This window comes from Microcaecilia unicolor, chromosome 3 (genome assembly GCF_901765095.1).
Source record: "Microcaecilia unicolor chromosome 3, aMicUni1.1, whole genome shotgun sequence".
NCBI classification, from domain to species: Eukaryota; Metazoa; Chordata; class Amphibia; order Gymnophiona; family Siphonopidae; genus Microcaecilia; species Microcaecilia unicolor.
This window is the reverse complement of record NC_044033.1, coordinates 237,787,822-237,813,829: the sequence shown is the minus strand read 5'-3', so window position 1 is coordinate 237,813,829 and position 26,008 is coordinate 237,787,822. Positions and strand designations below refer to the sequence as shown.

General features: G+C 43.9%; 1 protein-coding gene across 1 annotated transcript in view; it reads left to right on the top strand.

Annotated features, from left to right (window-relative positions):
- The first annotated feature begins 6,310 nt into the window (after positions 1–6,310).
- Positions 6,311–26,008, top strand: part of LOC115464469 (vomeronasal type-2 receptor 26-like) — a 68,986-nt gene continuing 49,288 nt past the window's right edge. The window contains exons 1-2 of the mRNA XM_030194846.1: positions 6,311–6,396; positions 16,793–16,930. Coding sequence (XP_030050706.1) covers positions 6,311–6,396; positions 16,793–16,930 — 224 coding nt within the window. The remainder of the gene's footprint in view (positions 6,397–16,792; positions 16,931–26,008) is intronic.

Genomic DNA, 26,008 nt, shown 5'->3' with positions numbered 1-26,008 from the left:
TAAGTAGTAGTAGTAGTAACATGGTCATACTTTTTGACTCCATGATAAGTTTAATTGCCACATTTTGAATTAGCCCAAGATGTCAGTTTTTGGAAATTTTGAAACCTTGATAAAATGAATTACAGTAATCTACGGGCCCCTTTTACCAAATGTAGGTCTTTCTTTTTTTCAAGAAATGGCCTTACAGCAAGTGAAGAACTAGCCGTGAGGCCATTTCTGGGGGAGCCCTTACCCAGCAGTAACCAGGCAGCACACGGCACTGCCCGATTACGCCAGGTACACACCGGCGCTACAAAAATAAATACATTTTTGTAACACCAGATATGACGGTGCGCCTGGGTGGGAAGTACTGCCAGGCTGCTGAGGTAGCTGGCGGTACTTCCTTTTTAGCGAGCGGTAAGCCCGCGTTGGGCTTACCGCCACTTTGTAAAAGGGGCCCTAAATTATTAATGACTAAAGCTTGGACTAATATCTGAAGCACAAACTGATAAAATAAATGTCAAATGGAATGCATCAATTTCAATTTATAGAAACAACGCTTAACTACAGATGAGATCTGCGCCTGAAAATTAAGGGTATCATCCAACGTAACAGCTAAGGGCTCTGTTTACTAAGGTACGCTAGCGTTTTTAGCACATACTAACTGTGTAGACGCCCATAGGAATATTATAGGCATCTATACAGTTAGCGAGCTAAAAAAACTAACACGCATCTGGCGTGGCTTAGTAAACGGGGCCCCTGGTGTTTTAAAACTGCAGTGGCGTAGCAAGGGCGGGGCGGTGGGGGCGGTCCGCCCCGGGTGTCATCGGATGGGGGTGCTCCACTCCCGCTGCTCCGCCTTTAACATTTTTTTTTTCGAAGCGCCGGAGAGTGGCAGGCAGCGCGCCTCGTGTCTGCCCTGCGCTAGTAAAGAAGATCTCACTGACGTTGTCGCCCTTCCCACACTGTGTCCCACCCGCCCTCGCGGTAATAGGAAGTTGCCTCAGAGGGGGGCGGGACTCAATGTGGGAAGGGCGACGATGTCAGCGAGATCTTCTTTACTAGCAGGGCAGATCCGAGGCGCGCTGCCTGCCACTCTCCGGCGCTTCGAGAAAAAAAAATGTTAAAGGCAGGACAGGGTAGGAGCAGCAGGAGAACGGATCTAGGGGGGAGACTCAGAGGGGAGAAGGGGATTGGGGAGGGGTGGGGTGGGGTGGGGGCGCTCAGAGGGGTGATTAAAGTGGATTAGGGAGGGTGGGAGAGCATCAAGGAGGGGAGAAGGGGATTGGGGAGGGGTGGGGGCGCTCAGAGGGGTGCTTAAAGGGGATTAGGGAGGGTGGGAGAGCATCAAGGATGGGAGAAGGGGATTGGGGAGGGGTGAGGGACCTCAGAGGGGTGCTTAAAGGGGATTAGGGAGAGTGGGGGAGCTCAGAGAGGGGAGAAGGGGATTGGGGAAGGGTGGGGGAGCTCGGAGGGGTGCTTAAAGGGGTTTAGGGAGGGTGGGGGAACTCAGAGAGGGGAGAAAGGGATTGGGGAAGGGTTGGGGAGCTCAGAGGGGTGCTTAAAGGGGATTAGGGAGGGTGGGGGAGCTCAGAGGGGTGCTTAAAGGGGATTAGGGAGGGTGGGGAGCTCAGAGAGGGGAGAAGGGGATTGGGGAGGGGTGGGGGAGCTCAGAGGGGTGCTTAAAGAGGATTAGGGAGGGTGGGGGAGCTCAGATGGCTGCTCAGAGAGGGGAGAAGGGGATTGGGGAGGGTGGGGGTGCTCAGAGGGGGGAGGGGAGTGCTCAGATGGGAGAAGGGGTCTGAAGCTGGAACTGGGGTCTGACATGGGGGCAGGAGGGAAAATGGGTCCATGCCTGGGGCAGGTGGGAGAATGGGTCTGGGGCTGAAAGGGGGGGATGCAAGGCATGTGGTGGATGAAGGGGACTGGAACTGGGGGCTGAAAAGAGGGGGCAGCGAGAGAGGGGACAGATCCTGGATGGAAGGGGGGCATGTGAGGGAGGGCAGACCCTGGACGGATGGGAGAGGGAGGGCAGATGGATTGAAGGGGCAGAGAGAAAGGGCAGATGGTGGGTGGAAGGGGAGAGAGAAAGAGGGCAGACTGGGGCAGATGGTGCATGGAAGGGGCAGAAGTGGATGGAAGGGAGAGAGGGCAGACAGTGGATGGAAGGGGCAGAGAGAGAGGGCAGACACTGGATGGCAGAGAGAGAGAGCGAAGATAGATGCTGGATAGAAGGAAGACAGTGAAAAGATGATGAAAGCAGAAACCACAGACAACGAACTGTAAATATATATTTTTATTTTTTTGCTTTAGGATAAAGTAGTATTGTAGCTGTGTTAATAAATGTTTATAATAGAACATGTAAATAAGGTAATCTTTTTATTGGACTAATTTTAATACATTTTACTTTCGGAGAACAAAACCCCCTTCCTCAGGTCAGGATAGGACACTATAACAGTACTATACTGAATTGACCTGAGGAAGGAGGTTTTGGCCTCTGAAAGCTAAATGTATTAGTCCAATAAAATGATATTATTAGTTTTATTTCTATTTGTTAATTTGTAAAGTGGTGATTGGTATTTGTTAGTTTTTCAAATTTACATCTGCTGTCTTTATATTTTGCACAGTACTAGAGGACATTTTCTGTTTCTGTGGTGTTGTATTGTATGCAGAGTCTGGCATCTTGGGGGTTCAGTTTAATTTTTGTCTAAATAGAAAGTTTATGATTACTTATTCTATAGTGGATTAGGGTGTATCTATTTGTGAAAAAGACATGGCTTTCGGTTGGCATTGACTGTGCAGGATCGACGATCTGTACTAATCTGTCTGTTTTCGTTTTACAATAGGTGAATTGATGTTCTAGTGCTCACTGTAGTGTTTAAGATGCTTTCCTTTTCCTTGTGTGACTCATACAAATTACTGCTTATGGTATGGTAGAATTGCTCTATAGGTCCTGAGTGTTTTGTATTCTCGGTATGCCTAGTACTGGATTTCAGGGGAGGGTGTTAAAAAAATGACCGGTCCCGGGTGTCAACTACCCTAGCTACGCCACTGTAAAACTGTATTATTTATATGCTTTATTTTCCGATTATTTCTACATATAATTTTGTGTGTACTGATGGAAGGTGCAATACTTCCAGTCCAGAACCTGTCAGATACCGAGCCTATCTTGTACAAGATCATACTGATTAAGCTATGTTCAATTCTCAGTTGATTATTTGGATGATGAAGTTTTTCTTTTTTTTTTTTTTCCTATCTGAGCATTTCAACTTATTATTATCCATGCTAAGAGTGTGACCTGTTATTATTTCGTTGGTTTTTTCAGTCTTATTCATCATCCCTTTCCTAGTAATTCTTTTGGCCGCCACCACACTAGAAAATTTCAGCCTGTTATCTACAACGACACCCAGATCTTTTTCTTGAGTGCTGACTACTAAGGTGGACCCTAGCATCAGGTAACTATGATTTGGATTATTCTTTCCAATGTGCATCACCTTGCATTTGTCCACATTAAATTTCATCTGCCATTAGGATGCCCAGGTCTTCCTGCAATTTTTCACAGTCGCATATGTTTTAAGAACCTTGAATATTCCCTTATCTCTTGTTTGTCCTGTCTGTCCTAATTAGATTGTAAGCTCTGTTGAGCAAGGACTGTCTCTTCATGTTCAGGTGTACAGCGCTGCGTTCGTCTAGTAGTGCTTTAGAAATGATGAGTAGTAGTATTAGTAGTAGTAATTTTGTGTCATTTGTAAATGTAATCACCTCACTCATCATTCTGATTTCAATATCATTTATAAATATGTTAAATAGCACCGGTCTCTGCGGTACTCCACTGTTCACCCTCCTCCATTGAGAGAAATGACCATTTAATCCTACCCTCTGTTTTCTGTCCAATAACCAATTCCTAATCCACACCAGAACCTTGCCTCCTATCCAATGACGCTTTAATTTTCTCAGAAGTCTCTCATGAGGAACTTTATTAAAAGCTTTCTGAAAATCTAGATACACTACATCAACCGGCTCACCTTTATCCACCTTCAAAGAAATGAAGCAAATTGGTGAGGCAAGACTTCCCTTGGCTTGAACCCATGCTGACTTTGTCCCATTATACCATGTTTGTTTACATGTTCTGTATTTTTATTCTTTATAATAGTTTCAACTATTTTGCCTGGCACTAATGTCAGGCTTACTGGTTTGTAATTTCCTGGATCATTCATAGTTTAATGTACAAGTCATATTTGCAGGCACTAGGTTTTTTATTTTAAGTTGCATTAATGACTGCAGATCTTACTCAATACCACCTATAAAATGCAGGGCTAACAGGGAGATTCTGAACTTGGATATTTGTTCTCAGTATGTAAAAAAAGGAAGGCTTCCTTTCCAGTTTGGGTATAACTGGCTGTGTTACATGGAAGTCAGCTTTCGTCATTACTGCCCCAAGTCCCAATTCTCATAACATATCCACTGCTCTATCAAAGGATGTGTATTGAACTGAATACAAGGCAGGGTCTATAAAGGAATTTACACTGTTCCCAAATGGATAAGATAGGTTATGAATTAATCAAAAACATCCCAGGTCCTTCTTAGGCATAATATCCAAGAGTGATAAAACAAAATCCTCAAAGGGTGGGTCAGAAAAACGAACTACAATATGTCCCAATTGAAATTCTTTCGCCAATTTTTCATTTCAATAGACCGATAACGATATATAAAAGTAGCATTCCTACATCTGTGCTGTAAAGATGGACCTGAAAATGGAATAGCAAAACACTCAGCGAACTCATACCATAATAATTCTGCTGCTTTCTTATCCAGATAACACTTACTCAGTTCTTTCAGATTGATCGGGGATGGGGCTTTACACTTAAAAGCTTGAAGGTCTGGACAATCCTCCATACCTTCCTTGCCCCATACACCCAGATCCTGCCCACCCATACTTAAATATAGGGCAAGTTCCTTGACGTTGACTACATCTGTGAGGGAATCGTACAACACACCAGGGTGCTGATGCAGGGCCACAGAAAATGCTGGTGGTAGAATGGAGGACTTACAATTAGTGATCTCAATAGCTGGGTTGTGCAGGCCATGCTGCATCAGGCACACACACACAGAAGAGGGTCAGGAGCAGACAACATTCTCAGAGGAAACATAGGCCTAGGACTGAGGTTCTGGATTTCACAAATATCTCAGGAGGATCTGCTTTGATATGGCTGCCAACCACAATCTCTGTCAGCAGCTCGACCCTCTCCTGGGCTCCAGCCCATATTAGGAGTGTGCAGGTAATACAATTTCATTTTGTTTGGTCTCTCGTATTGTTTGTAAATTTTATTTTTTATTTTGTTTTTATAAATGTTTATTTCAGGGCAATTTTGTTAATTAGGAGGTGGCTGCATTGGGCAATGTATCATCCCCTGTCCATTTCCCCAGCATCATTCTACTTCCCCCACCAAGAAGGCAGATGATCCGCCCAGCACTTATCAGGTGTGTAGATGGTATAGTGTCTGGGCAGGAACAATCCCCATTCAATCTCAATCATATTGCTACCACTAGGGGTCAAGCTGACAAATAATGAGTGTACTCGGAATATCTATGTGTCACGTATAGTGAGCCCTTTGGCTGGTCCAGGGATAGGAGCAGCAGTCAACAAGCCCCGTGCTTCACCTGCGGTGACCACCGTTCCCCAGCAGTTGAGCCTCTAGGTGCAGGCAGCCAACAGGACTTAAATGGGGGACAACGGCAGAGATGAGATACAGGCTCAAGGTAAGGCAGGAGGCAAGAGGAGGGTTCAGGCAGGTGGCAGACAGAAGAACCATGTCAGATTCCAGGCGTGGGTCCAAGCAGGCAGCAGACAGTAGGACAGTGTCATTTAAGGTGTGGGTTCAGGCAGGCAGCAAACAGAAGGCAGTGTCAGATTCAAGGCGTGGGTTCAGGCAGGCAGTAGGCAGAAGAACAGTGTCCAGTTCCAGGTGTGGGTCCAGGCAAGCAGCAGACAGAAGAATGGTGTCCAATTCCAGGCATGGGTTCAGGCAGGCGGCAATCAGAAGAACAGTGTCTCATTCCAGGCGTAGGTTCAGACAGGCAGCAGTCAGACAAAGAAAGAGCTCAAAAGAACACACCAACCACTACGCAGTCATAGCTGAGGCACCAGATCCCAGCACGGCTCCTCCTTAAGAGGTGAGAGCATCTGACATCAGCGGGATGCCCCCCACCTCAGAAGAGCGAGACTAAGGAGGAGCCAGCACTGTAGAAAGGCTGCATGGAACCATGGGGAGCAGCTGCTGAGGAGAACACAGGGGCAGAGCCGAGCACCACGGCAATGCGACCATCCACGATGCCAACCAACAGGAGGTGTAGGAGCCAGACACTGCAACAGCCGCCCCGACCACCTCACCGGAGACGGAGCCCGCTGCGACATCGGTAAGTCATGACATTAGGTGCCCTTTTACAAAGGCATGCCGAAAAATTGCCTGCGCTGGTGTAGGCACGTATATTGAAAGTGTACAGGACCATTTTTCAGCACACCTGCAAAAAAGGCCTTTTTTTTGTCCGAAAATGGATGTGCAGCAAAATAAAAATCAGCGTGCATCCATTTTGGACCTTACCTTCACCCATTAACTTAGCGGTAAGGTCTCACACGTTAACTGGGTGGTAATCATCAATGTACACTGCCGATTACCGCCTGCTTAGCACCACATGGTAGAAAATAGAAATTATTTTTTTGTTGCGTGTTCTGGATGCACATCAAAATTAGAATTGCCACCCGGGGCGCATGGTAGCCAGGTGGTAGTTCTAATTTAATGCGCGTTGTACGCATGTAGGTGCCTATGCGCCTTAGTAAAATGGCCCCCTAGTGACAGAGTCTTTGGAGTCACCCTTGAGATCACAGAAGCTGAATTCAAGAATGCAAGATCCATTAAGGTCAGGTTTGGAACCATGGAACTTGGAGTCACTGGAGCTGGACTCTCTGGTGCAGAAGCAGAAACAGCCAGGGTTGGAGTATCTAGAACTGGAATCTGCAATATAAGAGCCCCTGACACCAAACCTGGAATACTAGAAGCTGAAGCCTTGGGAGCAGGAGGCTTTGAAACAAGCTTAAAACCACATACTTAGGAATCTTTGGAGCACGTGAGGGCATGCCAAACTTGAAAGTCATGGAAGTTACATCTTGGTAGCTCTACTAATGCTTCTTGGGTGCCAGCAAACATTTCAGGGAAAGACTCAGAAGGTTCCTGAAAAGTTACTAGAAGCTTTCAGACAGAGGGGCTAATTTCAACCTTTACTGTCTGAGATATGTTTCATGGGATTTCTGAAATTGTCAGTAATTGAACAACCAGGACCTGCAGCAGGCTTGGCAAGTGTCTCTTATAGTATAGTAGTAATTGGGAATCCTATATAATAATTTGCACCTCGGTCTGGATGCCTGGGTTCGTAACACACTTTCTATTGGTCCGTCCTGGCGATGACATCAGAGGGCGGACCAATGGGAAGAGAAGCCAGCACCAGCCAGCGGAGGTAACTACAGAATCGCCCTCCTCCTTCCACCCTCGTCCTCCCTCCGAGTTCCATACCTCCCTCTTTTCCTCCCCCCTCTCCTCTGAGTTCCAGCCCCCTCCCCTCTGAGTTCCATGCCCCCCTACCTCCCTCCCTCCCTCTCCTCTGAGTTACAGGCCCCCCTCCCCTTCGAGTTGCAGGACGCCCCCTCCCCTTCGAGTTGCAGGACGCCCCCTCCCTCCCTCCGAGTTCCACACCCCCTCTCCTCCGACTTCTACGCCCCCACGCCTCCCTCCCTTTCTCTCTCTGCCCTCCGAGTGCAAGCATGACCCATCCTCCGGCAGCCCCTCGCCTTCCTAAGTGCCGGCTGTAATTTTAAAAATCTTACCTCGGGGTACGGCGTCCACAGTGAAGGCGAGCGGCGCTTCAGACTGCCTTTGCATGTGTCTCAGCTCTGCCTCTGGTCCTGTCCTTCCGGAAACAGGAAATGAGGGCGAGACCAGAGGCATAGGGTTACCATTTTTTGTCCTCATAAAAAGAGGACACTTACCCCGCCCCTTTCACGTCCCCTGCCCCGCCCCCATTCACGCCCCCTGTCCCGCCCCTTTCACACACTCGCCCCGCCCCTGACGCATATTCCCCTCCCCCGGTCACCCCCCTCCTCCCCCCATCACCTTCCCTCCCACGTCATCTCCAAGAAGTATCACTTCTTTACTGGGTAAATTGGCAGCTTTGCAGTAATGGTGTTATTTTAGTGTAACCCATATAGGATTAAATTATTTTACCTGGGATGCCTCTGAGAGTGAGCTTCGGGGTGGGGAACCCAGCGTGGAACAGAGTAAGAAGGGGGAAGTGCTCCGGTGCACTTCTCCGGTGTTTTTTATTTTCTAAATGTGTTGGCGGGCGTGCTGTTGGGTGGCACGCGCTGAGGGGAAGCCACGAGGAGGGAGAGAAGCAGCTGATGGCACGAGCCAGATGCTGGCTTGTGCCAGGGAGTGCAGCAGGCGCGTGCAGAAGAAAACTTAAAAATAAACACAGTTAAATGCTAAATGAGGTAAGGAAAATGTATTCAAATATGTGTAAAGTGCTGTATATTGCTGAAAATGTCATAATTTAATGTAAAGTGTATGTTTATAGGGGATTGCAAAGTGTTAGGTTAGTGCAGGGGCTCATGCTGGGCTTGTGCCATATATGACATACTTAAGTTCTAAACGGCTTGTGTGGCAGTTGGGAGGTAAGCTAAAGGCTGTGCAGACCTGTAAAAGTGGTCTCTGTGCAATTCAGCCAAGAAATACATTTAAATTGAGTTTTGAAAGGTTTGGGTAATCAATTAAAAATATTGGTGTGTGTCTGCAGTGGGAAAAGTTAATTTTAAAAGCCACTCGCGTGTTGTCAGGAGGCTTTAGGCAAGTGATTTTGGTTTGGATGGGAAAGCTGTTGCCTGAATCTTAATTTAACTTCATATGTTAGAAGTGTCTTTGATAAATAAAATATTTGGGCGCAGTACCAGTCTGGCTCACTAATAGAAGTGAACTTGTAAGGAACTGGTGTGAGTTTCAAAATACTTCTGTGAGGGGTTATCTGCCTTGTGACAAGGTTTAACTAAATAATCACCCCAGTAATTGTGAGCTTCATCAATTTAAGGAAGAGGGGAAAAAAAGTCTCATGATTATAATACCCCTGTCTCTGAAAGAGCGGTGACCTGCTGCAGAGAAAGAAAAAAAAAAAAAATCAACACATAGGATTTAATAATCCTAGTGCTTATATTAAATTGTGATACATTTTTGGGGATTTATTGGTTTGGGAGGGTTTAGATAGGGATGTTCAATCATATTTTATTTTACCTGGGAACAGCTAGATAGGGAAAGGAATAATTATAATGAGCCACTGCATATTAATATGAGTGGACTGGATAGAAAAGGTTTAAGGTTTTTCTTATTAAGTTGGTTACAGCTTAGAGTAGTAGGTCCTTCGGAGGAGTTCCAGTTCCTGCCTGCAGTATACCCGCTATCATCTTGAAAAGAAAAACAGCACGGTACCGGTACCCAACAATAAAAGAGAGAGAGATTCATACTAAAGTGCTGGAGAGGAGTATCCTTTAATATATCAGCCAGAATCAACCGGGCCCTGTTTAAAAACATTGACTTATAATACTTACCTTATTTTTCCTTGAAGAAGTTCCTGCAAAAGAAAACACAAAACAAAGAATCAGCTCTTACAGTTGTTGAGAATTTAAGAAATACTGTACTGTTGTGTTATATATATTAGAGAAGAAAATTTTGTTAGAATCAATTCTTATAGAAGAGGGGAATGTTTAGACAAAACTTTAAGATTAAATGCATATTTAGTTAATGAATTTTGCTAAGATCAAATTATACTTATCTGATAAAACGTAGGAGAAGTTGATCTGTTGGATTGTTGATGTACTAAAAAAAAAAAATATTGAATTTGTTAAACGGATTTGAACCTTACATATACCCATAACCTAAATAAAAAGAATAATTTATTGAATTATCAATGTAAATGACATTTGTGTTCCTGAGTTACATTAAAATATATAACCAATTTAGTTTCATTCCTCTCCCCGTTTTAGAAACAGGGAGACGTGGCTAGTGTTAATGTCTGTACCTTAACCCTGTCCGATACACGATATTTTGCCCGAGGTATTCTAAGGGTATTGTAGGGTGACGTATCGTGCCCAGGGTGAGGTCACAGTTGCATTAGCAACAAAAAGGTGTCTTTTAATTTTCGTTTCTATGTTTTATTGCTGTTGATTACTGACGTTACCGATACCCCACAGACAGTTCACCCTAACCCCGGAGCTCTCACACACTGCCTGCCTCTCTGAAGCGTTTTAGAATGCACTGCTGCAGCCTAAAAGCGTCCAAAGTCCGGGAGTCGGACCCGCTAGCGTCGCGACGACTACACAAACTTTACAGCGGCCGGCCAATCACACGACAGCTCCTGCCTTCCTCTCCTCTGATTGGACGCAATGTTCAAGGCCACCAATAGGAGCAGCTTCTCCAAGGTCCTGGGGGAATCATTGTAGGCTGTAGCTAAGTGTCACTATGGCGACGTGGGCTGTTGGAGCGCGAGGCCTGCGCAGGCTCCTACTTGACATTAGCGGCGTTCTCTACTACGACAGCGGTGGGGAGGACGGACTAGGGAGCGCTATTGCCGGTCTGTGCAGGCTGTGCACACCCTCCCGCACGCACGTTTGTCCAGAAATCCGGACAAACGTGCGTGCGGCCAAAACCCGCCGGACGCCCCGGACATGCCCTCAAAAAGAGGACATGTCCGGGGAAATCCGGACGAATGGTAACCCTACAGAGGCACAACTGAGACAAATGCGAAGGCAGTCTGAAGCGCCGCTCGCCTTCACTGTGGACGTCGTACCCCGAGGTAAGAATTTTTAAATTACAGCCGGCACGCAGGAAGGCGAGGGGCTGCTGGAGGACAGGTCGTGCTTGCACTTGGAGGGCAGAGAGAGAGAGGGAGGGAAGCGCAGGGGCGTGGAACTCAGAGGGGAGGGGAGGGAGGGGGTCCTGGAACTCGGAGGGGAGGGGGTCCTGCAACTCAAAGGGGAGGGGGGTCCTGGAACTCGAAGGGGAGGGGCCCTGGAACTGGAAGGGGAGGGGGTGAGGGGGTCCTGGAACTCAAAGGGGAGGGGTGCCTGGAACTCTGAAGAGAGGGAGGGAGGGAGGCAGATGGGGGGGCATGGAACTCGGAGGGAGGGAGGGAGGCAGGTAGGGGGGCATGGAACTCAGAGGGGAGGGGTGCCTGGAACTCTGAAGAGAGGGAGGGAGGGAGGCAGATAGGGGGGCATGGAACTCGCAGGAGAGAGAGGGAGGGGGCCCTGGAACCTTGCTAGCGCCCGTTTCATTCCTGTTGGAAATGGGCCTCTTTTACTAGTTTCATATAAGGATTCAGGATTGCAAGGCTAAGTAAAGAACTTTACAACACTTCTGGAATACTTTCCCGGGCCCCAGAACTAACAGGGCTAGAAACACAGCACAAGAAAAAGCTTTGGAGTAAATCTCTGGAGCAGTGATCAACAGATTCATAAGGCACAAAAAAACCAGGAAGAGTCTCCCATGGATCTCAAGACCAGACAGGGAAACTTTGATATACACAGTACAAACAGACTTCCAAGTTACCCAGTTTCAGGGGGTAGATATAGGGCCAACCTCATTCTGATACATCATGGGATCTGCAACACTGATTTCAATGGATAGAATCAGGGACTACAAATACTACACTGCTTTGGAATGGCCACGTCTCCCTTCTGGAACTGGGTTTCTTGGCAGCTTTGATTTTGATTATGAGAATCGTATTGTGATAGACCAAATGTGGTATTATATTCTTGCTGTTTCTGTAGGAGTGGACCATTGTGATGCAGCAACTACTGGACTGCTAAGACCACCTCAGACCTTGTGCATAACGCTTCTGAACTTTTGTCTTACTTGTGGCATGCTCCACATGTGAATAACTATTGGACTTTGGACTTGTGCACTTGTCACTTTTGCACTAACAGGATTTTCTATTTGGACTTTGCATTCACATTTGCACCTTTGCCTTGTGCCAATACCTCAATTTTATAATGAGTCTACTAAACATGTGTAGTTTGGATTGTTTTACCTTTTTACTAGCAGTACTCATTCGTTAACCAGTAGCCAGATAACAAGTTGTAGTGGTCAGCAATTCAGGGAAGCAGCAGGCTCTGCCAATGCAGTCTCGTGATCTATGCATAGAGGCTGTATTGTGTGAAGGTGCTGGAACACTACAATAAGTTACATTTTCTTGCAAAGTAACAATTTCTATGAAAGCTATGAAACTGACGAAACTTTTCTCTGTGAGAACTACAGAACTACTAATATATTGCGCATGTGCATGTACTGCACATGTGGATGTGTGATGTATGATGTGTTTTATGCGCATGATCACTGATTTGTATAAGACCGAATGTCAGATGATGCTCAGGAGGCAGTATCCTGAGACTAAAACTCAGTACTGTTCATTGCTAGCAATAAAGGTGTCCTGCTTTCGGAATCATTTGCCTCTTGTCTCCTGATTTATTAGCCGAGGGCCTGTTTCATTTCTAAGTGACATTACTAACTTTTTGATATCGTGTCACAAGCTAATACATGAGGGGCCCTTTTACTAAGCCGTGTAAGCGTCTACGTGCACCCAATGCACGCCAAAATGGAGTTATCACCTGGCTACTGCGTGGCTCTTGTGGTGGTTTCATTTTTGGTACGCGTCCGATATGCGCATCCGAAAAATAATTTTCAGACATGCGTATTGGACACGCGCCAAGTGGCATTTGACGTGCGTAGGTCATTACTGCCCAGTTACCGCGTGAGTCTTTACTGCTAGGTCAATGGCTGGCGGTGAGGTCTCAGGCCCAAAATGGACATGCAGCAATTTTGATTTTGCTACACGTCCATTTTTGGCAAAAATTTTAAAAAGGCTTTTTTTTACAGCTTAATAATGCGTTTCTTACTCAGAACCTCACTGGATCTATGAAAGCTGATTTTTCACTAAAGTTTTAACAGAGATATACTCTACCAAAATTTCTTCCGTTAAGCAGAAGTGGAGGGAGGGTTCTGAGGCTCCTTCCCCCAGTAGTTTTTTGTACTACAGTGAAGTAATTGACATATTAAATCTTGCTAAGCCTTTATTTTGAGAAAGAGGTAGTGGTAAGGGCTCCGGCAGTTATTAGCTGTGTGCCAATTTTTTGAGTAGCGTACGGCTATTGTTACCACCCCTCTCGGCTGGACTGTAGTGATGTGCTCCCAGATACCTGATGTTTGTAGTCGTGGCGAATATCCAGGGAACACACACTCATAGCCGAGGGAGTGGAACAAATAAACTAACCTCGTCCTTTACTCTCAAAGAATAAAGGAGGAAAAGAAACTAAATTTAGGATTTGTTCCTGAATGGGAAGAACCGCACCTTCAGATTTACAAATTATCCTTTTCTTTATTGAATACAAGTGCAAACAAATTTTCATTCAAATAAACTCAAATTCACAATTAGTGTGTGGCTTAATAGAACTGCAATAACATATTCAACATTCAAATGTAGTTTAACACGTATACCCTTAACTTTTTCTGTTTCTTTCAACAAAATCACCTAAAAAGGCAGAAAAGGACCTTTTCAGATAAATATTTAAATTGTCTTTTTATCAAAATCAGATATTTGTTTTAATATTCTTTCCTTGCTATTGATGTCAGAATTTGAGTCTTTATGGGTATGATGGATGTTTGTGCAAGGATCTCACTTGAACCCAGAACACTTAGGCAAGTCAGGAAAACATGGATTTTTTTATATTTGATGTTGTTCTGTTCTTTAGTTTTCCCTTAAAATGTTGTAAACCAAAAAGAATGATATGTCCTTCAACACCCTTTGCAAATGTCACTTAGCTGTGGTTGAATTTATTTAGGTGAGGTCTTTCTTGCGTTGGAGCGCATCTGGAACCCTTCAGAGGATGACTCCCCCAGATTTCTTCTTCCTAAACCTCACTTATAAAGAAAATAAGCAGGGAAGCAAATCTTTAACTCCTTGCCTGTCAAGGAACTGACTCCACTCTGGTGACAATTAATCAGTTCTCAATACTGTGGCCACACTCTCTAATTGAAATAAAATAAGTTAAAGGTTTTCTCACTACAAAACCTATTTCTCACTGTTGTTTCCCTAGTCTAAAATGATCCAGCAGGCTTCAGCACTGCATTCAGAACCATCACACAGTAACACATTCCATATTCAAATGGTGATTCAACATTCCATCTCACAGACTTCACATAAAAACATAACATTTCCCCTTATAGTAATCAGATCTGTTTTGAAAATACAGCACACTCATACAGAAGCAGTGCAGGATTTTCTGTAATCTGCAGTCAGATTCCAAACCCTGTATTCCAAATATCAAATTCACCTTCAACCTCTCCTCTGTTACACCTTAAATCCTTATACACTATTTCCTGACTCCCTTATAGGCTTTCTCATTTAGTACAATTTCCAGCACAAAGCACAACCTCTCTCTCTCTCTTACCAGGATAGGCAGTCATGTGTCCTCTTAGTACCTTTGCATACATTCCACCTTCCATGACCTTAAATTCCCTTAGAACCTAACCATTCCATTCACCGCATGCAAGGACATATCTCTGTTTCACTCCAAACCAAACTAAATTTGGTTTAAAATTTCTCACAGCTTTCTATTAGTATAGCTTTCTCTCACCCAGAACACATCAGTTTTCCCCACATGTATTCAGCAATACAACCATGAGATAGGCAGTCTGTTTATTTAAGTACTCACTTCTAAGCTCAAATCATCTCATTCTCAGTACCAAGGCTCAGACTTCACTCACTTTCAATATCAAAGTACATTTTTCAATGTCACATTTCACTTTAAACTCATAAAATATACTTTTACTAGTAAAAAATCCCCGTTTCTGATGCAAATGAAACGGGGGCTAGCAATGTTTTCTTTTCTTGTGTGTGCATGTGGGAGTGTGTGTGTCCGTGCCCTCTGGCCTCTCTCCCCTCCCCCCTCTGAGTCCTTCACTGTTACAGAGCCAGCGATTTGATTTCGTGCTCTGCTGTTTTCCTTCACTGACTGTGTTACAGAGAGGGCGAGGCAGACACTCATAGGGAAACCGGATATCTCGCCCCCTTCACACTTCCGGCTGGAGGCTTCATAGAACGTTGGTGTTGCCTTTTATATAGAGAGATAGTAAAAAAGCCCCGTTTCTGATGCAAATGAAACGGGGGCTAGCAATGTTTTCTTTTCTTCTGTGTGCATGTGGGAGTGTGTGTGTCCGTGCCCTCTGGCCTCTCTCCCCTCCCCCCTCTGAGTCCTTCACTGTTACAGAGCCAGTGATTTGATTTCGTGCTCTGCTGTTTTCCTTCACTGACTGTGTTACAGAGAGGGCAGGGCAGACACTCATAGGGAAACCGGATATCTCGCCCCCTTCACACTTCCGGCTGGAGGCTTCATAGAACGTTGGTGTTGCCTTTTATATAGAGAGATTTTTTACATTTCACACACTCAGCATACGTTTCTCTCCCAGTCATTCCCTGCTCTGGTCTTCAGTTCACTCAGCAGTCTCCCTGGCAACTCACCCCCCCCTAGAGGAACATCTGACATCACTCAACCAATCAGCTTGCCAGCTAAAGACTGTTTTTTTTCTTATCTGTTTAGAATCTTGGCTGTCCCAACTCCCATAAAAGTCACTGCAAAACTTCCTACACAGAGAATTTCAAAGTCAATTTTAACCTGACCTGTACCCAAAACAGTAAGGAACATTTTATAGTACAATCCCCACCAAAACATGGTTTATTTCTTTTGTAAAATAAAACCATATTTAAGAAACATCTCACACTTTCTCCTAACTCCATTAATAATTTCCAAACTAACTTTAAACCTTTTTCCAGCCAGCAACATCCATCAAAACCCTGGAACAGCCCCCCCAGAGCCCCAGGAAAAAACATTTGATATACGTTACCATATATTACACTATTTCCTGCCTTCTGGCAGAAAAATCCGTTTTACCCGCTGCAGTAAAAGGTGGCCTTAGTGTGCAGCAATCCCATGTGCCGATGCCACCGTGGGCCACCTTTTACCACACTTGGTAAATGGGCCCCATGTCCTATCCTGGAGACCTCTATTATAGACTGATTTTTATTGTCTGTTTTATAGTATGTGGATACATCACCATTTTGACTGTGTAAATGACCCAAGTCTTGTACAGGTGTCAAACATATGGTGTCCATATTTTTGTGAATGTTTTTGTATCATTTGTCTTTGTATGTGTCATGAAATTTTAATTTTAATTTTTATCATTGACTGTAATTAGGTCAGCTCTTCACTAAAATTTGCTTCCTTCAGAATTTGACCTCCTCTGTTGTTTCTTCTGTGGCCCTCTACATTTTTGGGTAGAATGAAGGACAACAAATATTACACTCCTATTCGATGTAAGTTTAAAACTAAGAATGCCAAAAAGTCTTCTTCCTGGAAATGAGTAACTTGGTTCCCAGCATGACTGTCTGCTTTTGATTCCTTTCCCACAGTGGTGATAGACACTACCCTCAAAGGAAGTGGCTCAAGACATACATAGTGGCACGCCAAAAAAAGGCAGAGAACCAGTACAATAGGGCCACTGCCAAACCAGGGCTATATTAGAGATGACCTTTGGCCTCTTTGAAACACGCTTCCAATGTCTGGACAGATCATAAGGAGGGGCAGTGGACCATTATATAAGCTCCCCAAAGATAAGTGACGTCTTCAAGGAATGCTGCATGCTCCGTAATCTTGCCATAGCTGGAGACTGCTACTTCGAGATGAGGTGGAACAGTCAGATACTGAGAATGATGCAGAACCTGCAGCAGAGGAGAAGCCAGCCCATCTCTACCAGCCTGGTGTGGCAACACAAAATGGCCTCATCCACAGGCATTTCCAGTAAACCAGTTCACATTTATTTATAGTCAGTGCAAACATTATTACATCTTTCTTCCCATTTCCTCTCTCCTTTCTTTTGGCACACCAACTGCTAAGACAAACATGGGTGTGGAATGAGGTGTCACTGGTCTGTGGAAGTCTTGCGAGGCTGCCGCCTGAACTCTCAATAGCTATTTTGAATCGGCGCCAGGAAAAAGATAGTCTGCAGACGCACTGGGCAGGAAAGAGGGGGCTTTTTCCTGCCCTGAAGAGGTCACTAGACCACCAGGGCACCACACTAAGGTAAAGGAGGGGAGGGGAGGATAAGATGTCCACCTACCTGTCCGCCCACCAGCCTGCCTGTTTGTCCACAAATCTGGTCAAATGGGCAGGCTGGCAAAGCCCGCCTGGTTACCTGGCCGTGTTATTAAAAATAGGACATGTCTGGGTAAAACCAGATGTATGGTAACTCTATCTCAGATATGCAATGTCTGGGTCTAGTGTTTTAACAAAATCTGACCACTGGAGGCTTCCACTTCTGAACACTTCTTTCCCACATACATGTTGCTCCCTAGTGATCTGCTTCCCTATAACCATCCTCCAAGCAGCCAATAACTCTCCTTCCCCAGGATGAGTGTAAGAGTATTAGGAAGTCTAGGCACTTCAACAACCTTCTGTTCCCCTCCCTAATTATCTTTTAGATCCTAAAGCCAGTCTGAAATTTTTTACAATTAAAATCCTCAATCATGGTCAACATCACCCTCCTCTTCCCCCCCTCCCCGAATGACCCTCTAAAAGCAACAATTGGACATAATACTTTTAAATAAACATTGCAATAGCCCCTTTATCCAGAGTAAATGGTATTTGGAAACTAATCTTATAGTTAGGGAGAGAGAACACCCCCTCACCACCACCACCACCACCACAACCACACACACACGATAAGAGCAATTTTCAAAAGTCATTTATCCAGGCAAATGGATAAAGAAGTTATCACCCTACCCCCTAACATTTGGACTGATTTCTTCATTTGAGCCACGTAAAGTGGTTGACAACATAGAGTCCGAGTAATGCTTTGTTCTGCTCTAGTTTGGGCACATTCTAAATTCATGAAAAGGACAGAATAAGAGAAGAATAGAAACACATATATGAGTCCCTTTGAAGGCAATGAAAAGATTGAAAATAATAAAGCTGTTAACAAAAGGGATGGTGGTAAAAGAAAGTGAAGCTACATCACTGCCGTCCGGCATGAATGCCACTAAAACAAAGGAGGTCAATCTAGACAGTCTCTATCACTTCAGACTCTTATATAAGAAATGTGAATGTGGCATGCCAGCAAGATAGTGAAACCCATCACAAAAAATAAAATAAAAAAGGGGTTGATTTTTGCACCAAAAATGCTAAGAAAACAATGAGAATGAGGTAAATGAGTGTATTATAAAAGAAAAATCTATGGTTTTATTTCTATTTAATTTGGATTTTTTTTAAAGTTTCATATTAATCCATGGATTCTATATAGTGCGACCTAAATTGCATGCACAAATCTGGTCATTGGCATTAATTAGAATCTACGCACACAGGGGCCCTTTTACTAAAGGGTTGACATGTGGCAACCTGGAATTACCACCTGCCCAACGCAGCTGCCGGCGGTAGTTCTGCCTCTAACATGAACCATTTTTGGTGCTGTTGGATTTTTAAAAATATATACCTCGAGGGGTTACTGCTCGGATAGCACGGGAGCCCTTACTTTCACCTTAAATGATGGCAGTAAGTGCCCCCCTCCCACATGGCCACACAGTAAGTGAAAGCTTACCGTATGGCCATGTGCTTTTCGGGCTTTTTACCCACTGCAGTAAAAAGGGCCTTGGCACGTGGCAAAAATGGCTGATGCCGCTACCACAGGGCCTTTTTTACCACAGCTTGGTAAAAAGTTCCCACAACTTACAAAGCATATTCTGGAAAATGGTGTGTGTAAATTCTGTGCGATGCCAAAAACGGGGCATAATAAATATTCCTTAAAGATCTTACAGTTTCAATCTGGTTGTAACAAATGTTTTTTAAGCATTTTTTAGAACCTCACTGTGGCTTTCCGGAAGTATCCGGTACATTTTACCATAGATTCCAAAACGGTTCTTTAGAACATCTTCACTGATCTTGGAATCATTTGGTACAATCAGATTGAAACTGTAAGATCTATAAGGAATATTTATCTCGATCCCATGTTGGGTCATTTTCATTAAACATTGTACCATTATTCCAATTCTGGAAGCCCTTTTGTGCTTCTTTTTGTTGCTGTATTTTGTGTATTATTGGACCCTCTCTTCTTTGCTGCCTGAGAAAGGGGGCATGGCCATAGATATGGAGTGGGCAGGCCTTGGGCATCTGAAAATCTATACACAAGGTTATAGAATACCTCTGCTCCGGGCCTACCTTAGGCGTCATTATTTACACCAAGTTTTACTTAACATAAATGGCCATGCCTGGAGTTAGGTGCCGGTATAGCCGCTAGGCATATTCTATAAACCTGCTAGGCGTATTCCATAAACCACACCTAAATTATTGTGTGGTTTACTGAATACGCCTAGGTGGAAATATTGCTGGTGCTGATTTTTTAGGTACCATATATAGAATCTAGTCCTAAGGACTTAATGTAAGAGGGAAAACAACGAAACAGATCAGTGGAAAATGTAAATAAACTTTATTAATAAAATAGCATATAGAGTATACTGCTCGACACAGGCCGTATTTTGCCCAGCAGGGCTGCATCAGGGGCTACTCAAAGCTTCTGAGTGCACCCGCAGTGTGGGCTACTGCTACAGTGTCCCACAGGAACTGTTGTTTCCCAAAGCTTGCGGAGATGGTAACAAGCGAGGGAAACGCCTTGAGATAGAAAACTCCATTTCCCAGTGTGCAAGGCGAGCAACACAGCTATTTTTCTGAAGTAATTGTTACTGAATTTCCGTGGTCAAACATCCCACTCTCACTTACACTCGTAATTGTTACTGGTACACACATTTATCAGAAAGTGTTTATAGTAAGGATCACTGAGTAGCCCCTGATGCAGCCCTGCTGGGCGAAATACGGCCTGTGTCGGGCAGTATACTCTATATGCTATTTTATTAATAAAGTTTGTTTAAATTTTTCACTGATCTGCTTCGTTGTTTTCCATCTTGGAGTTTGCAGATCGTTTGCCTTGCTGTTTTCTTGGACCCTTAATGTAAGAGGTACAGTTACACTGAGCTCTCTGAGAAAATGGGGGCTCAACTATAGTCAGATTTTCTCTTTTGTGTTGTTTTTGGATTGTTTATTTGTATTAATAAATGAATAGATTTAGACACTTTTATATTTTTTTGTATTTTTCATTTATGCCAGTTTATCTTAATAAAATACACTTGTACGGAAAAGCATATACAAAAAAAGAAAACAACAAACCAAGAATAACATCTTTAGGCAAATACTACTCCAGTCCACAAAACCGGTGACAAGTAAGAGAATGGGATATAAGAAGAACAACTTCAAGAAACTAAGCTGACATGTCTCAGTTCAGTAACATTACTTTATACAATGTACACAGACAAGAGAACAGAAAACTTCCCTCATACAGTGGGAGCACCTAGTATTGGGGCTGAAGTCCACCCAGAAGAAACAAGCGTAGAAAGGTAGGAAGGTTCAAAAAAGACATATTTGACTACTGTAGCTTGATTACACATTTACAAGGGAACCTGCACATTTAATCTGTTTCTGTTAGGCTGTTATGTTATTACATTGTGTCCTTCACAAGCATTTCAATCAAATTAATATTTGTCTTCATGTTAATGAAGACACAGGATCCAAAAGATAATATTTAAAAGAAACAACCTATATTTCATGGTAAATGCAGATTATCAGGAGCAGATATCCCTTAAGGCTGATGTCAGGAGCAGAAGAACCCAACAGAGACCACACAGTGTCCTCACAGGTTTCAAGCTCAGCTAGAAATACAGCGATCACCTCACTGTAAGCATCATAATTTCACTTTCTTTCCTCATTCCCTTAGTGTATAAATGCACAGGTCAAATTAATACTTAATATTTTCTGCCTATCATTCAAACATCTGATTTGATAGCACTATCAAGAACTGTACATCATCCCCACAATACGCAAGTGAAATAATTGGAGTGGAAAGGGCGAACATCCTCACAGAAGAAGCTGTTTCAACAATGTTAAAGATGAAAGCTCATCTGGTTCTCATTGTATTGATGCTCTCTGACATCCTATGGAAGGCGGCTGAGTGTCAGTGTACACTTAGAAACTACGTATCAATAAATCTAAAACCAGGATATCATAGAGATGGGGACATCATGATTGGGGGACTTATAGCAGTGGAAATTACGTATCTAACTTATCATCCAGCTTTCACAACTGTTCCCTCATTTGAAGTACAAGGGATGTAAGTAGCATCATGGTTTAGCTCCTATCTGAGACATGCCTGTAGTTTTATTTTGGTTGTCACTGCATGAACTGCAGATTTAACCTGTGGACTTTTTACCAGTTCTATCAGATAAAGTATGAGTGTTTTCCTTTTGAAAGTTACCCTGGAGAAAAATAACCTGCTAAGACTTTAATCTTTTTCTGTCTATACTTTTCTTCTCAAAATAATCATAGAAAAACTGTGTTCAATTTAACCTTCACAAAGGTTCCACATTCTGCTTGTCACTGAATTTCTTTTATATTACATTTTGCTCCACTTTCAGGCTTATTTTCGAAAGAGAAGGGCGCCCATCTTCCGACACAAATCAGGAGATGGGCGTCCTTTTCTCAGGGTGGCCCAAATCGGCATAATCGAAAGCTGATTTTGGGAGTCCTCAACTGCTTTCCGTCGTGGGGACGACCAAAGTTCACGGGGGCATGTCGACACTGTAGCGAAGGCGGAAGTGGGGTATGATTAAGAGATGGGCGTGTGTGGCCGATAATGGAAAAAAGAAGGGCGTCTCTGACGAGCACTTGGCCGACTTTACTTGGTACATTTTTTCTTGCGGACAAGCCGTGAAAAGGTGCCCGAACTGACCAGATGACCAACGGAAGGAATCGGGGATCACCTCTCCTTACTCCCCCAGTGGTCACCAACCCCCTGCCACCCTAAAAAAAACTTTAAAAATATTTTTGTCAGCCTCTTTGCCAGCCTCAAATGTCATACCCAGCTCCATGACAGCAGTATGCAGGTCCTTGGAGCAGTTTTAATGGGTGCAGTGCAATTCAGCCCGCCCCCCCTACCTGTTACACTTGTGGTGGTAAATGTGAGCCCTCCAAAACCCACCACAAACCCACTGTACCCACATGTAGGTGCCCCCCTTTACCCCTTAGGGCTATGGTAGTGGTGTACAGTTATGGGTATTGGGTTTTTTTGGGGGGGCTCAGCACCCAAGGTAAGGGAGCTATGCACCTGGGAGCAATTTCTGAAGTCCACTGCAGTGCCCCCTAGGGTGCCCGGTTGGTGTCCTGGCATGTGAGGGAGGACCAGTGCACTACGAAATCTGACTCCTCCCACGACCAAAGGGCTTGGATTTGGTCATTTTTGAGATGGGCGTCCTCAGTTTCCATTATGGCTGAAAACTGGGGACGACCATCTCTAAGGTCGACCATCTCAACATTTAGGTCGACCATCTCTAAGGTCAATCTAAATGTTGAGATTTGGGCATCCCCAACCGTATTATTGAAACGAAAGATGGACACCCATCTTGTTTCGATAATACGGGTTTCCCCGCACCTTCGCGGTGCCGTCCTGCGAGGACGCCCTCATGAAAACTTGGGCGCCTCGTTCGATTATGCCCCTCTTTGTCTTCCATCAGTACTCTATTCTCCAACCCCATATGTACTGGATAATTTAAAAAAAAGAACTTTTGAGCATAGTAATTCCCTAAAATCTTAATCAATGAGCTTTTACTGATTCTAACTTCAAGGATACATCTGAATACCTCCTTACTGCAGTAGTTGAAATTCCCTTTTCCCTTTTCATGTCTTTTAATGACATTACACATATTGTCTCTGTTTCAGCAGATTACTTATTGCCAGATAGTCAGCTGATTACACCTTGTATTTCAATTAAGAACATAAGACTAGTTATACTGGGTCAGACCAATAGTCCATCTAGCTCAATAACCTGCTTCCAGCAGTGGACAATTCAGGTCAGAAGTACCTGACAGAATCCCAAATCATTCTAAAATTCATGCTGTTGATCCCAGGGACAAGCAGTGGCTTAGCCATGTCATTCTCAATAGCAGACTATATGGACTTTATCTCTTGGAACTTGTCTTACCATTTTTTAAACCTAGAGACACTAACTGCTGACACACAATCTTCAACCAATGAGTTCCAGAGCTTAACTATTTGTTGAGTAAAAAAAAGATTAGTACTATGTAACTTCTTTGACTGTCCCCTAGCCTTTGAACGTTTTGAAAGAGCAAAAAAATGTATTTATGTTTACCCCTTCTACACCACTCAGTAGACCTCTATGATATCCACCCCCCCCCCCCCCAGCTGTCTCTTTTCCAAGCTGAGTCTTTACCTCATAAGAGAGAAGTTCCATCCCCTTAATCATTTTGGTTGCCTTCTTTGAATCTTTTCTAATTCTGCTATATCTGTTTAAAGATACGGTGACCAGAATTGTACATAATAATCAAAGTGTGATTGCACCATGGAGCGATACATAGATATTATAATATTCTTTGTCTTATTTTCTATCCTAGCATTCTGCTTGCTTTATTTGGCTGCTGCCTTACACTGGGCAGATAATTTCAGTGTATTGTCCATGATGACACCTAGATCTTTTTCTTGGATGCTGACTCCTAGGATGGAACCTAGTATCAAATAACTATGATTTGAATTATTCTTCCCAACATGTATCACTTTGCACTTATCCACATTAAATCTTATCTGCCATTTGGATGCCCAGTATTCCAATTTCCTAAGGTCTTCCTGCAATTTATTTTCACAATCTGTATGCATTTTAACAACTTTGAATAGTTTTGTATTATCTGCAAAGGTAATCAGCTCAATCAGTGTTCCCATTTCCAGATCATTAATAAATCAAATTAAATACCACTGTCCTAGGACAGATCCCTGGGGGACTCCACTATTCACAATCAAATGTTTTCTGAAAATCTAATGGAAAGGATACATGTGATGTAACACTTCATACCATATGTAATGAGTTTATATTGCTGGGCAGACTGAATAGACCATACAGGTCTTGATCTGCCACCACCTACTACATCAACTGGCTCACCTTTATCCACATGTTTATTTACACATTCAAAGAAATAAAGCAAATTGGTGAGGCAACACTTCCCTCGGCTGAATCCATGTTGACTCTTTCCCATCAACCCATATTTATCTTTGTGTTCTAAAGTTCTAAATTTTGGCACTTTTTTTTTTTACTTCTCCTTTGGTCCAGAATCTTTACTTCAAATGAGGCAGGAACCCCATCCCTGGAGGCTATCTGATCCATAACAATATGAGCCAAGACACCCATGTCCTTGTACCCACCAGGACCAATATGTAACTGGTTTGGGGAGGCATTCTGCTACCATCTGGAAAAATGGTGACAACTGAAAATAAGGGAGACAAACACGCCCGAAGTAGCAATCTGTAGTGTATGCTGCTTTTCTATCATTCTACATTTTTTAAAATACTGCAATACTTTGTATGTCATTAACTGCATTAGGAGTAAAGTTCTTTCCTGTGCTTGCATTAGAATGCTTTGCTGAAGCTCAGTGCACCAGTCTAACTCACAGATTATTATATCCGGCACTTGACAGCACATAACCTGTGAATTATGTGCCTGAATATCCAGTTAAACCTAAAAACAAGATTGTGTGAAGCAGGGCCACCGAGAGACTAGGCCGGGCCCGGAGCAAGGCCACCCCGCCTCGCTCCCCCCCCGGCCGCTGCCACCCCCCATTGCTCCCCCCACCGCTGCAGTCCGCGGTCTCACCTGCCTGCCTCCACGGCTTCGGGCCCCCTTCATTCAAAGCGGCAGTCGCAGATCGCATCTCTTCTGGCCTTTCCTTCCTGTGTCCCGCCCTCGATGTAACTTCCAGTTTCCACGAGGGCGGGACACAGGGAGAGAAGGCCAGAAGAGAGGCAATCTGTGACTGCCGCTTTGAATGAAGGGGGCCCGGAGCTGTGGAGGCAGGCAGGTGAGACCGGGGACTGTAGCGCTGACGGCCTGAGCCCAGGGAATTTTGCCCCCTCCCCCCCTCGGCAGCCCTGGTGTGAAGAGTTTTCAGGCACAACGCAAGACCTAACTACCTTCCGAAAGCTACTGAAAACTGACCTGTTCAAGAAGGCATACCATAAACATCCATCCTAAATACTAAATAATAAGACTGAACATGAACTAGACAAAACCAAACTCTTATTATTGTCTGACCAACCATATTGCTATTAATGAATAAGCACTACCATTTTAATCCTCATGTCGAAAATGATTTCCCTATAGTTGATGACCTAACGTATGTTACAATCCAATCTATCACTCAGGAACCTATATGCAATACCATAATGTATTCTTCTTTACAATGTTTGTATGCATCCTAATGTAATACCATTTGTAATTCTGTTAACCGGAAATGGCAATCGCCATTATGGCAAATGTAAGCCACATTGAGCCTGCAAATTGGTGGGGAAATGTGGGATACAAATGCTATAAATAAATAAATAAATAACCTATGGGTTTTCCTGTGAGTTTTCTGACATTTTGTATAAACTCAGTTATTGCAACCTAGAAAAATGAATTAGATAAACTTTTGCTTGAAACTTTAGAATTGTCAGATTCACCACATTGAGGCTTAGTGGTCTTTTTGTGAAAACGTGACCACTAACTCATTTTCATATGCTGCTTTGTGTGTTTTTGCATCACAGAAAATGCAGCACAGGAAATCTGAAGCACCCACCAAAAAGTACAAGCAGCCTTCGGGTGGGGGTGTTTTGTGGCTTTTTGCATCACAGAAAGTCATTAATTGTGAATTTACTTCACCATTCACTAGTCACGAAACCTCCTTACAAAGATTGGTCACATTTTGAAACTTAATTTGCCAAAGTTTGCAAAGTTCACACAAA